This window comes from Malania oleifera, chromosome 7, assembly GCF_029873635.1.
Source record: "Malania oleifera isolate guangnan ecotype guangnan chromosome 7, ASM2987363v1, whole genome shotgun sequence".
Taxonomy (NCBI): Eukaryota; Viridiplantae; Streptophyta; class Magnoliopsida; order Santalales; family Ximeniaceae; genus Malania; species Malania oleifera.
Genome location: NC_080423.1, coordinates 88052275 through 88066751, shown reverse-complemented (window position 1 = coordinate 88066751; position 14477 = coordinate 88052275). Strand labels below are relative to the sequence as shown.

General features: G+C 36.5%; 2 protein-coding genes across 4 annotated transcripts in view; one reads left to right on the top strand and one right to left on the bottom strand.

Annotated features, from left to right (window-relative positions):
- LOC131160259 (regulatory-associated protein of TOR 1) overlaps positions 1 to 1502 on the top strand; it is a 68172-nt gene extending 66670 nt beyond the window's left edge. For all 3 annotated transcript variants that reach the window (XM_058115714.1, XM_058115715.1, XM_058115716.1), the window contains exons 22-23: positions 426 to 510; positions 719 to 1502. In XM_058115714.1, the coding sequence (XP_057971697.1) occupies positions 426 to 510; positions 719 to 1057 (424 nt within the window). In that variant the 3' untranslated portion in view covers positions 1058 to 1502. The remainder of the gene's footprint in view (positions 1 to 425; positions 511 to 718) is intronic.
- Positions 1503 to 2217: 715 nt separating this feature from the next.
- On the bottom strand, positions 2218 to 13827 carry LOC131160134 (TOM1-like protein 6). The gene is made up of 9 exons (XM_058115490.1): positions 13299 to 13827; positions 12678 to 12756; positions 12392 to 12490; positions 5368 to 5481; positions 4858 to 5024; positions 4678 to 4759; positions 4512 to 4597; positions 4064 to 4342; positions 2218 to 3518 (listed from the first exon to the last, which is right to left on the bottom strand). The coding sequence occupies exons 1-9, from the start codon at positions 13406 to 13408 to the stop codon at positions 2372 to 2374; spliced, it is 2163 nt and encodes a 720-aa protein (XP_057971473.1). The 5' UTR covers positions 13409 to 13827; the 3' UTR covers positions 2218 to 2371.
- Between the last annotated feature and the right edge of the window lie 650 nt (positions 13828 to 14477).

The following is a 14477-nucleotide window of genomic DNA, read 5'->3' as shown; positions in this document are numbered from 1 at the left end:
CCCCCCTTCTGTCATTTTTTCATCTGGCTTCAATACTGTTTTCGCTAGAAGTTGCTCATATTCTGTGTTCAATTTAAAAGTGGTTTAGGCACCAGTCTCCCTTAGGGCTCACAATATAAAAACAAAGAAGTCCCAAATGTTAGATAACACAGTGAATGAGGTTATTCAATACAGCTTAAGAAATCTTTTTATGTAAAAGCTTTCATTTCTTTCAATTAGAATTCTCTCTTTTCAATGGGATTGAAAATTTTAATTTTCCTTGTGTTCCTTGAAGTCCAACTTTTGCTAGAACACTGGATGCATTGTTTGAAGCGCAACTTTCTTGCTCTCTTTACTCATAAACCCTTTTACGTACATGTATGACAGTGCACATTCATGTTTTTCGTTCTATTTTAGGTCAATTACTAACATGTGGCAATTCGTAGGTTGGTTTATGCAATGCGGCCGCACACTCAAAGGGTGGAAAGAGTTGTGGGAATTGGTTTTCAACCTGGGCTTGATCCAGTTAAGGTAAAGGGAGTAATCTTATTTGTTCTATACCTATCAGGAGAATATTCCAAAAAGAAAAATGAAATTCAACTCCCAAAAGAGCTTTGCGAGGCTCTCAAATATTCCAGCTCATATTCTTGTTTTTCTAATGATTGTTGTGACAGTTGGCATTTAGGTGTGGGATTACTGAAGTTTTTATCTTGTCATGATATGTTGTTTCTTTTTACAGCTTGTTAGTGCATCTCAGGCTGGTGATATTCAGTTCCTTGATATCAGAAATCACAGGGAAGCCTACCTCACGATTGATGCGCACAGGGGCTCGCTCGCAGCATTAGCAATTCACCGACATGCCCCCATTATTGCTAGTGGCTCTGCAAAGCAGCTCATCAAAGTCTTTAGCCTGGATGGTGATCAACTAGGCACCATCCGATATTACCCCACCTTTATGGCCCAGAAGATTGGGTCTGTAAGCTGCCTCACCTTCCATCCCTATCAAGTATTGCTTGCTGCTGGTGCTGCAGACGCCTGTGTCTCTATCTATGCTGATGATAACACTCAAGCAAGATGAATGCAAATTCTTTCATACTTGAAGAAAGTTTATGGGGCAGCAGCACAAGTGCATAAATTTGCACTGCTGCGACTTCTTTGGATGCAGTTGAAATCATCTGAAATGACACATTCTGCTGCCTGGTTCCTCCCTGGTCAATTGGATCTGGAAACTCTGCTCGGCACACTGTTTAATTCTGTGCTATATATTCGTTAGCCTCCAGTGTAAGAGGGTTCACACGTTGAAAGAAATCATGCATTATATTCCTGGGAGGCTTTGGCAAATAATCTGGTATATAGGTAAAGGGTGTAAATATTTTGTTATTTCCTCCCGTGTGTTTCTTTCTGTTTTCTTTTTCTTTTATTCCCTTGTTCAATTTGTAAAAGTAATTTAAGTGTTGTTGGAAAGCTGATAATATATTAATATATATGGCTGTTTATCCCCAGGGAAAAGGGGCCTTGAGAAATTATGTTCCTTTTTCTATACTGTGTTGTTCGGTCAATGGGGCTGTAGTCTTTAATCTACCATTTGTGTCATGTAATTGACTGATCCTATTGTTGGAGTCGATTCTTTGTCCATGAGAGCTGGCTTAGCTTATTCCAGTTGCAATGTAAGATGGGCATGTCATCACCCCCGTTCCATCTATTATGGAAAGCTGGCTTGGCTTATTCCAGCTGCTCTGTAAGATGTACATGTCCACCGAAAGCTCATCACCCCCGTTCCATCTATTATGGTGAAAATGATTCGTGGGCTTTATTTTGACAAGCATATTCCGCCCACCCTCCAACCCATTGAACATCTCTGGACTCTGCTTGTAGGCTTCCAAAGCTTGACCTCTCGCTTAACTAATAAGCTAAGCAACACACCCTTCTCATAAAATGGAGAGCAGTAAAAATAAATCTCTGCCCTCTTTAAAATAGTTGCATTTTTTTTTAATGCAGATGTGGAGGTAATGAATGCATCAGGTCATCCAATTTTTCAGGTCCAATTAAAAATTTCCTTGTATTAGGATCTTATAAATGAAACGGATATCAGAATCAGTATCATATTGAATTTTAAAAAGATAAAAATTTGTATCAAATAATTTGATGGTGAGCATGGATTGTTGAATTTTTTTATCCCACAAAATGTAAGCAAAATAGTCTAGACAAGGGCAGTAGCAACAGGGTTGCTGATCTCTGTTGATTCTCAAATTATTTATGATTAAGCAAAAGCAATGATGGTGTCCTTAAAAACTAATACAATCCAATTGACTGTAAATACCAATATACATAATATGCACAAGTATCATATCATGTTTGTATTAATTGTTCCATTTATACATTGGACCATTTTTCACTTCTTTCCACCCACCATACCTTGACCTGGAGATCCTAACATGCCCATGCCTGAAGATGAGCTAGTCACCTTAGGTTTTCCATCAGGATTTCCAAGGACATTAAGATCTTCAAACAACCTATAGGAGGGAACAAAAGGCTTGTGCCCCGCAGGAGGGCCCAGGTTCACAGCACTAGAGCTCATGCGTGCATCTCCATGCATGGCCACCCCATTGCTTCCTCTTGAAGGAAACGAATTATAGTTGTGCAAGGGTCTAGCCCCCTGTATTGGCATGTAAGGTGCTGTTGTGCTAGCTCGAGGTGTTGAAAATGTATAAGCACCGGATGAAGGATTTGGGTTATAGAAATAACCCGGGGTAGCTGCCCATGGTGGAGGGGGGTAGCCATAAATTTGAGGTTGGGGTTGGGGGCCTTGGGGTTGTCTCAGTGGCTGTGGTTGCAGTTGTGGTTGTGGTTGCGGTTGCAGTTGCGGCTGCGGCCGCGGCTGTGAATGTTGCAGTTGTAGTTGTGGTGGTGGTTGCAGTTGTGGTTGCGGCTGCGGCTGTGGCTGTGCCTGTGGATGTTGCAGTTGTGGTTGTGGTGCTTGCAGTTGTGGCAATCGCAATTGCAGCTGCGGCTGCGGCTGCGGCTGCAGCTGTGGCTGTGTCTGTGATAGTTGTTGTGGTGGGGGGTTCCATTGTTGTTGTGGACGTGTCTGTGTATGCAGGGGCTGGGGTTGGGGTTGGGGTTGGGGTTGGGGTTGAAGTTGAGGTTGAGCCTGGGCCCAGGGGACAACATAACTATTGTAGGATACTTGCCCTGTGTTTCCAGTGCCATTCTGGGAAGCATAAGAATAACTTTGTGCAGGTGTAGGAGAAACAGGTACCTGGTGCATACTTTGGTTAGCAGCAGATGCAGTGTGAGGGGTCTGAGGGGAGGTGGTGGTGGTTGTTGACAAGGTGATGCTCAGAAGGTCAATGATATCTTGCTCTTTTGTGGTCCTAACCGCTGGAGGCGGATCAGGCAGAGCTAATGCATGGCTTGGGTTGGGGACTGGGTCTGATGGCATAGGAACACTAGTAGGATTGATTGTATTCACTGATGTAACACTTTGACTGGTTACAGTAATCGCACCTGGGGAAGAAATAGGCTGTGCTCTGGAATGCCTGCATTCAATCCAAGAAAAAAGGGTAACTAGTTACGGACCAGATAATACAAAATGAAACCATGATTTCAGCCCTGGTGAAAAATAGTTACTAACATTCCCAGTGCTGCAGCTGCAGAGGAAATGATCTAACAAAAAGGTGCCAATTCATAATTGCATGTTCCTAGGGGCTTCCTAAATTATACACCAAACAATCAAACAAAATAAATCTAAATGGGCACAATCTTTTCTCAAGGCATCCGCAATGAAAATGATCAGAAAGAAAATTTAAGCTATTCACTACTGCAAATTGCACCTGACCTATTTCCTAGTGGCTTCTCCAAGTTATATTCCAAACCAAAAAAAAAGGCTAAAAGGCCAGGTGGTTACAATCTTTGAATCTTATATGATTGGGCTGACCTTTTACCTTGCTGGTTACCTTGGTTGGGTCCTCTGGTGATGGAATAGTCATCCACTCTGCACGCATATCATGCACTTACATGACAAGTGCAATTTCTATGATCTCTACAAATGTATAAGACAGAGTACTTGTTATTCATGACCAACCTTCGAGCTAGCTGAGCAAAGTCATCTTCCTCTTCTTCCTCTTCATCGACTTGAGCCCTTGTTACAGCAACAACTGGTGTAGGGGTAGTAGGGTTTGATCTTGAGCCATCTCTTACTTCATTTGGCCTGAGGCTGGAGGACCCTACGTCAGTTGGGCGGGAGCTGATACCCTTTACTTGAGTTGGGAGAGGAGATCCAGAAGCTATAGCATCATGTTTTGCAAGTAAAAATTGTAGGCTATCATTTAATTCAAGACCTTGACCAAGAAGTTCCTCATCCCTGCCATGTGAACAAGTCATTTTGAGAAATCAACAGGCCACTTGTGCGCGCACGCATGCAAGTAATAGCGTTTTCATAAACCACTCCCCTCTTCCCTCAAAAGAAAAAAAAAACAAAATAAACTAATAAAAAAATCCAAATGGAAAGAGGGAGTGTTTAGTGAGCTTACCCAGTTGAAGTTAGCATTTGCATTAGCTTTTTCTGGTTTGTACGACACTGGTTAACAAGATCAATGATGAGTTCATCTTTGACAGCCTGAAACATAATGGGAACAGCATGAAAGAGCTTCACTCATTAATTCTTTCTGAGAAAATTAACATCATTACAGCCCATACCATTTGATCACTAGGGTTCACAGCTTGCAGCATGTCACCTAGGAGTTCCATGACATTCCGAATGGAATCCAGGCTCGATAAACTAAAAGGATTAAAAAAGAAAAGAAAAAAAATACAATGTAAGAAATAGTAATCTTAAAGAGAAATGGGGCTAATAGAGTCTACAAACCAAGACCTAACCTTAAACTTTCTATCTCTGATGCCATTGCTTCATCAAGCCTTCTGGAAGAATGGCTTGGCATTCCATATCCTCCCTGAGCAAGTCTAGGGTGGGATGGATGGGTAACTGGTGGTGTGAATATTGGAGCTGCATCTGCTGAACGCTGGGGAAATTCTACTCCAGAACGCTGTCAATCAAGTAGCCAACAATATATAAATAATAACATGCAATATATCATGTTATTTATGCATAAAAAACAAGAAAATTCTCTAATTTGATTTTGATGTGTGAAAGGTGTAGTCCTGTTTCGCAAACAGTTACATGGGGTTGATTTGGAAAGTATATGCGGGTGATATATTATTTAGTTCTATCACCATTTCAGCTTATGAACTCATGGTCATGAAAACGTTAAAAGGAGTCAATCCATCCAGAGAAATAATTGAGCTGAAAGCATTACTATCAAATTTAACATTAGACCTGGCAAGAGAATCGAACAAACAGAAAATTAGAAACATTAGCTATTTGCTCACCCTAAGTTCTTCATATGCATAGTAGTATTGAGAGTGTTTTCCTCCAGGTCCGCCAAATGCTTCTTGCCAAGAGTCTAGCAGTACCAAGATTTTATCCCTTACATGCATATCTGTCTGTAAAATACATCCAAGCATTGGTCCTTTAAGGTGAGAAAGAAGATCCAGAAAAGGTAACAACCAGATAAAAAATAATAAAAACAGTGTGACAAAACCAACTCTATAAGAAAACTTCAAGAACAAACGTTGCTCAATGGAAATTAACAGGCAGGAAACTTGAACTAAATTGCATGAAAAGAGGAGCAAAAACAGGGAAGTATTAAATCCAAACATTGAACCACAACCCGACGATATCATCAAAATTTAATATTTTGCATGAGAACATAATTTATATTCTTCTTGCACAGAACGAACCGGGCCAGAAAACTATTATACACATGCCACCTTCCATGCATCATTTTGAATCGTTCAATTATTTTTACATCAACACCATGGCTGTATTCCCAAATATGATTGTTATGCCTAGATATACGTTGTTGGCCCACAACCAAATAGCTTGAACTTTTAGGCAAAGGTGTAATCTGACATTGTATCAGAGCTATGATTGCCAGGAAGTCCTGAGTTCCAGTCTTTTTACTTGCTTTTATTGTTTGTTTTCTAGAAACTATCCTTTGTTATCTCTCCATGAGTAATCGGGCTGCACGTGTGGGAGAGAGGTAAGGCTAGATATACATTGTTGGCTCACAACCAAATATTTTAGATAGAGTGGTAATCTAACAAATTTCATTACTCAAATTATTTTCGATCAACAATGAATAATCAGTGGTCTGCCAGTTCAAAGGTGCTGAGCTTTAACATGCCATCCTCGTTAAATTTGCAGCTGCTTGTCCACAAGTAGCAAGTAGGGGTGTGATCGGCTCACCTCAGTTATTTTTGGGCTAAACTGAGAACCAAATAGAACTGATAAGTTTTACAAAGTAGCAAATGGACACTGAACCAATAACATCAGTTTTTCATACCTACGGTTAATGCAGTTACACGGTTCTGTTTGGTTTTTGACCAAAGCCAAACTCAGTTTCTAATTCCTTGGTTTAAAATAAAAATTTTATAACCTTGCCTAAATCACATTAACAAGGCTTAATCAAGTAACCCAACCAGGCCCACTACCAGGCAGGCCCAGGATCAGGTAGGGGAAGAGCAGGTTGGTTAGTCTGGGGCAATAGGTTATATAAACAACCTGGGGGCTGATTTTGTCTTCCATTTTTGACGTGGGACAAGCGTCTCCCACTCCCAAACATTTCCCACTGCTTTCTTCCTCACTTTTTCCCAATTCGCATTTCCCACATTATTGAAGTCTTCCCTCCCTGCTTTTTATACATACCCCCACACCCTCCTTTGCTAGCTTTACCATCATTGCCATATGTTAGCCTAATCCTTTCTGCATTTGCCCACAAAGCAATACTTAATTTACAACTTAAATAAAATGTACTCTTTGAATACCATCTAAACTTAATAATATATAACAAAAATTTTATTAATAAATATAAATATATATTTAGGTTTTTGGTTTGATTTTGCAAAGAAACCAAAACCAAAACCGAAAATCCAATAATTGCTCCCAAGCTTAATTTGATTTGGGTTCGGTGCAGTTTTCAGTTTTTTGGTAAATTTTGTACACCCGTAGTAGCAAGAAACAAAGATTAATTAATATATACAGGACAAGAGGCAATGCAGGAGTCACCCTTCCAAAATCTGGGCTAATTTCTTCTAGCTTACTGATAATATATTACTGAATATTGAGCTTTATTTGTCTGCATCCCTCTTAATCTTAGCCTTTATATTCTCTAAGCAAAGGCTAGCAGCATGAGAAAAGTCGCGGCATAACAATGACAAGAACACAAATTATAAAGAAACACAGATGCTACTGGGGATGCAACAATAACTAAATAGATATACAATGCATTTAAACATATCATTTATGAAAAATATTAAGTTATATAGAAAGCACACACGCAAATATACTATATATAATATTACTAGTAGTTTAAATCATTTTGACAAAAATATCCCCATCATTGAAAGTATTTTTAAAAAAATATGTTAAGATTGGAACCAGGAAAAAAATCTGTTTTATAGCAGTAAATTAGTTAAATTGTCACTGTTTGAATTTTTAATAATTTATTATTACCTTTTGAATTTCAATAAAAATATTTAACATAATCTCTGATTACTCCAAATTGAATTTTCAATTATAACCACAAAAAATAGTATTTGGCTAAAAAATTATAATGAAAGCAACATTATAATAAATGCAAACTAGGGAGTAGAGATGAAATATTATGGGAAAAAAATTGATAACAATAATAAACCTAGACACGCCCTCTAAGAAGCAAACGCCAAATTTGTTTGAAACAAAAAGAATCCAACCCATTGAAAGTAATATAATTGCAGTTATAAATAAAAAATTAAGTTAATACATAATAATTTACATAATTGTTAAGCAACAGTAAATCAATACGAATATGTTTCAAAATTATTGAATTCTACTCAAAGAGGTGTCCTGTACATTCTTCAAAATGCAGATAATCAATAATCGAAGACAGCTGAATAAAAATGAATGAAACTTAACCAAAATAATTAACTTGCAAGCAGCAAGTATGTACACACACAAGGAGATCCTAAAACACTATTACAATCAAATAAAGTTCAAATACAAAAAATTTATTTCGTAATTTAAATATTATCTCAATATTTTGTAATCAAAAGCATGATTTGCTGGTTCAGGCAATATATTATAGCTAAAGCCAAAGCGGACCAAGGGGATGAAAAAACCGATAAAACACTTATGCAAAAATAAACAAAGAACACCATGCAGCAATAAAATTATATATATATATATACATATAAAATAAACATTTTAGTTGTTATTCTTTCAAAATTATGGTTTTTATGAATAAATAAGTAATATCTCAATGTGCCACTTCATGACCCAAAGCATGAACAAAATTTTAAAAGGAGATTGTCCAAGGATCATTGAGAAGTGTTGATGAAGAGTCTAACATTAAAAAGAAGCTATAAAATTGTTGACCGTGCTGGGAAGTATCAAATGCATGTTTGAGAAGTGTCCAATAAGTTTGAACTATCCATTGTGGTCCACTGCATCCCTGGATACCACATACACAGGAGATTTCTGCACCAGGCTGCCCTTTCTTTGAGCAGTTTCGAGGAAGTGTTTGACACTAAGAATATGCTTTAAAATTTTCCAAAACATTTAACCTTAATTTCATAAATAATAAAAAAATATATCATTAAAAACTAAACTATATTGTAATTGCATTGAAATTAGTTGTGTTTCCGCTTATGATATGAGCAAACAAAAGCATTGTGAAGGCTTTATTCTAAAGGAATTTTAGAAATTACAATTTACTTGGTCTTGAGTAAACTCTACATCGAATAACTTTCTCAACGACACAATAGAACAAACTTGAAATAATACTCAGAAAACTTAGATATTTTATAACTTGCATCACCAATCATCATCGAGGAGTATGTCTCCCGAAACACGGACTCCCAATGTAGGAACAAATTTCAATTCTGTTTTTTCTTTCAACCAATGTTTTAGAAGACGAAGGTGTAAGGCAAGTCGTTTTACTGCAACTCTCAATTATTTTGGAAAAATTGAGGTTCAAGAGTTCTAGAAATCAACACATATTATGACATTCCTTTTATATAAACATGGAGCTAAAATTTTCTAGGAAATTAACTCGAGAATTGCACATCCAAAATGCACAAACTCAAATAAAAAAGTGCAAAAGGCATGCCTTTTGTACAAATGCATAAGCCTCAGTAAATAATGCATTAGCCTCTTTGGGATTTGGCATTTTAGATAGAGCTTCAAGGTGTTTTAGGCATGCCTTGCCTTGAGGTGAGCCTCAATTGAGCCTTTTTAAAGCATTGCTTCCAACTTCATATCGAGGCATTCTTTTAAAATCTAAAGCTTTTAGTACTCATTTGCAACCACTCATGTGTAACCTACAGGAAAGATGGCTAGTACTGGCATCTGTGTGTGTGTGTGTGTGCACGCACGCGTGTGATTGTGCACATATATAATTGATAAAAGAAGAAAAGTATTCTTACAAAAGGAAAGATGAGTACAAGAAATGGAGGAAAAGCAGTATGCCAAAACTCAAAAGAAGAAAGGAAGGGAACCAAAAAAAAACCTAAGACAACCAATCAAATAATAGAGACAAGCAATCACATCGACTATGTGTCATGGAGATTTTAGTTTAATATCTCCTCATGATTCTTTCTTCCCTTTTTATTTTACATTAGTAGCGTTTTATGAATAAAATAAAAGGGGCATCACAATGTCCCATTATTATGTCTGATATGTATAGGAGAAATCAAACCATTGCCATTCAAAATTGTTGACACTTGACAAATATAGGAGTGTCAAGAGACATGCTATAGCCTATAAGTGGTGGTTTCCAGCACAGACATGACATGAACATGGGAATGGCTCCATCAAAGTGTTTTTGTCACATTGTGCATTAATATAGACGTGGCCCCTCATCTCTCTTGTTCTCTAAAACATGCAATACAACAACATTGTCTTGCTAATATCTTAATATGCATGGTTAGGATGAAGACAGAATTTTACTTACACGAGATCCCTACTAGGTTTATAATTGAACTAAAAAAACCTTTCAGCATGCTTGACTCTACTTAAAAGGTATGACTGTTGATTATACATTGACCCTCTCTCACAAACACAGTAAATAGCCCAATTAGCAATAACCTTCGAATTTTCCCATAAATAAAAATGAGCCATCTTGATAATCTAATTACAATTGTTTATGTACCATGTTCTAGCGATTAGCATCATATGCATCAACTGGTACTTGTGCAATTGAATTTATAAAGTGGTGCCTAAGAACTCTGATGATTTCAGAGAGCATAAGAAAGGGCAATTCAGGCTTGAGTATGTCAAATGTGCATACAGAAAAACATACATAAAAAGATCAAAGTTTGGAAGAAAATGCATAGAAAATGGAATTACTTGATGTTATAACTAATAAAAGCAAAAATATCACATCTAGTATCATGACTGATTGACACTTCCACTGCTTCAAATGTCAGTCAGTCTACTCTGTTTGATGACAATGGTCAAAGTTTAAATTTTCTCTTACCTATTATAGCAGCAAATACTTCCTGGACAAAATCATCCCACCATCCTTTTGCTGCACTTTCCATACCAAATACCCATGTTTTGAAAGGCAAAGGCATAAGGTCAAGGATTTTAACCCTTGTAAGGCAAGTCATAAGCCTTTTGAGACTTCTATTTTTTTAGATTAAAAAATGTAAATGCACTCAAAATAAAGAAAATAAATAAATTTACAAATAAATTAAAAAATTAAATATAATTTGTAAAATCTGTTGGCTATCCAAAAATGCTAACTTGAATTCATTAAGCAAATCATGCAAAGCGTTAACAATAACAATATGAACTTTAAATTAATTTCACGATCTGTGATGCAACTCCCAACTATTTTGGAAAGGTTGAGGTTCAGGTGTCATAGACATGAACCCGTATTAGGGCACTTCTTTCATGTAAACACGTGGCTAAAAAATTTCTAGCCAAATCTAACTTGAGATTCATAAGCCTCAACTAAAAAGGCAGAATAGGCATGTCTTTTGACACCTTTTGTTCAAGTACGCAAGTCTTCGTGTATAATGTGGTGGCCATTTGGCATTGGTATTTTAGATTGAACCTCAAGCATTTTGCGCATGCCTCATCTTGAGGTGAGCCTTTCAAAAACATTGCCAAGTAGAACACAAGATGTAACTATGTAAGTTTATTGACTCCCTATGAGAATAACTACACCGCTAAATATCATTTTTGGCTGCCCTCCCAGAATCTCATATGAGCACTGCTACAAGTTCTTCACTAGGAAACACAGAAATTTTAGGGAGCTTTAAGTGTCAGTGTCCAACACATGTCAAATACCAACACCTTCCCGGCATGTATTTGACATGTTCAGAAATTAATTAATTATTAATTTTTTTGAGATACTTCACACTTCACACTTCCTAACGCTGAGAGGACACCTCTGGGACACTTATTACACTGAAATGCTGCATTTTGTTTCCCTCTTTGATTTTGTCAACAGAATTTTAAAAATAAAAAAAAAAAAAATTGAGAAGTTGAGAGGCTAAGAGTCAAAACGTTCTTTGAGATTGGAATGGTTTTGGAGCCCTAGTGCCCTTACACCAGCCTTGTAGCATTATTGGGCCTCCCAAACCCCAGAATTCCCCCTCTGTCTAAAGCCATTGCCAGTTCGCTATTCTCTGTCAAATTTTTTTTATTTTTCTTCACAATTTCTTGATTAGCCATGCCATTTGCCCACCATGCGCCATGCCTGGGTTTTTTTTTTTGGTTGGACTAGTTCTCTATAATATGAATGTAGTTGACGACTTATAAGTGTAGTTTGTAAAATATGTAATTGATGTTTGCATAAATGGTGTTTATATTTCATTTTAAATCAGAATTACCACAATATTTTAATTAATGAACGTATCCCAGCCTTGTTGTATCCTCATTTTTTTCAAATTATAGTATCCCCATGTCAATATCATCCTGTATGCGTGTCTCGATTCAGTGTCCGTACTTCCTAGGTTTTTCACCGCACAAGCAATTGAGATTCTTTTTTACACTTATTCAACACCAGTTCAGATGTCTAGAACTAAACATCCCAACAATTTGACATGACATAATAATTAACAGAAAGTCATCTTTTTCATGGTTGGAAGCATTGAAGAAATAAAAAAGAATTCTAATCAAGATGCAAGCTAATTGATGAATGGAAATTACCCTGCTTGTACAAATAAGTTATCAACAGATATGCTTAGACAACATTTGGTCAGCATTTTAGAAGAACTCCATTGAATTTTAAAATAAAAATTTTGCTTCAACTGTTGCTTGGAAAGGAAAGAAAAGTAATTTTAGAATGCTACCAAGAAAGCTTACCTTTTTCTTTACAATTTTGATCATCTCCTGCAGTATATTCTTCTCAGCAATTTGAAAATGAACGTATTCACCACAGTTCTTTACCATTGTCTCTAAAAGCTAAAAAGGTCGACACAGGGGCGCACAATTAATTAAACTAAAGACATATTTCACAAAACACAATAAACTCTCACAATAATTTCTTTTGTGCATCTCAACTAACTGCTTGAGCCATCATTAAATTTCATACGAACATATGAATGAATAAACTGGAAAGAAATAGGACAACAGGTTCCACAAAAATTACCGTTAAAGCAAGTAGCTGAACTTTAGGGTTCTTATGCTGCAACCTCTTCTTCACAGCTTTGACCACATCTTTTGCCTCCCTGATCAATCCAACTTACAATCGTTACTAAACTACCTTCAATTTTATATAATTTTTTTTTAAAAGCTAATGAAATATATAAAAAAATCTAAACAAATTTAAAATATCTTAAAAAAGAATTGAAATTCGCATTGATTTTCTCCTCATATTTCTAAAATGAAGTAAGCGCCCTTTTAAAAGTGAATTTCAATCCATCAGCAACAAGGAAACCCAGTATACCTGAGTTGATGGCTCAAGAGCGAGAAAGAGGGTCAGATAATATTATCCGTATATCCAAAAACAGATTACACATCCTCATTATTTATAATTAATCCAAAGACCAACCAGCTAAAATCGAGCTACAGCACAAAAACATTAAGGGAAAAAAAAAATTGGCTTAAATACGAAGCACGCAGATCATCAATCACGGCTAAACAATTTTTTTTTTTTTTTTTAAAAGAAAAAGAAAAAAACAGATTAGCAGAACCCATAGGTGCAACAAAATCAGAAACAGAATAAGTCAACCCCATATTCATCGAACAGCTTGAAAATAAATATTTGTACCAGTGATTAGAATTGATGGAATCGCAAATATCGATGTTCATAGTCCAATCGGGACCGATGAGAAGATCGCTCGTCGCCTTCTCCACTCGTACGGTAGCTGAAGATGACATGTCTCTCTCTCTGTCTCTCTCTCTCTGTCTCTCTCTCAAACGAATGCGTCCCCAAAGAAGAGATAAACGAATAAAAACAGATATAACGGAAAAGCTTGAACGGATTAAAATTGGAACGAACCAAGCAGAACCCAACAAGGAACTCCCAAAACCGGATTTTTCCGAGAAAATACTACCCCAGAGAAAATTTCAAAGAGAAAACACAAAAAATAAAGCCCTAGAAAGTGCGCCTTTCTGTTCTTTCTTCCCTCTGCACACTCGCTCTCCTTTCCGGGAAATTCGTTCTTTTTCTCCTTTTTCCTTTCGTTCTATTCTTTCTTCTTTCTATTATCGCCTCTCCGAGTTTGCAATATGACTTCGCTTGTTTGGCTTGAAGCAATGTACCCGCTACCCATTCCCAAATTGTGCATGTAATCGATGACGTGGTTATCTTTATTTCCTTTATTTCTATTGCCGAAATCTTTTTCTTAAATATTTTTAAAAAATACTTTATTGCTGACTTGTCAAAATTTTGACACTTAATTCATATATTTTTTTTTTTCAAAAAATAATTAATAGGTCAACTGACTCATCATGCAAAAAGATAAAACATACGGAATCTACTTTAATAAAGCTGATATGACTTGTCGGATAATCATTTCGACGAAGCTTGAGATATGACACAGTATTGGATGAGTGTCTAATATGACCCTATCAATTAGTCAAATCAGTTTGACCTAGACCTGGTAAAGCGGATCGGGTCGGATAATCCGTAACAAATAAGGCGGATTATCGGGTGAACAAATCATAATCCATATTCGACTCGTTTAAATAACGGATTAGGCGGTTTCGGATCGGATAATTCATGGCGGATGGGGGGATAATCCGCCATTCTCAAATATAATTTTAATAAAAATTTATTTTGTATCATAATAATTTAAGTTGTATATGATAACTTGTAATTAGTTTGCGTATTAACTTTTCTAGTAATTATATCAATCATTCAATCATTTATACCAATTAACAATTCCTTATTCATGTAATATTTTCTTTTATGATATTTTGTCCATTGCTTAAACTATGCCTACTT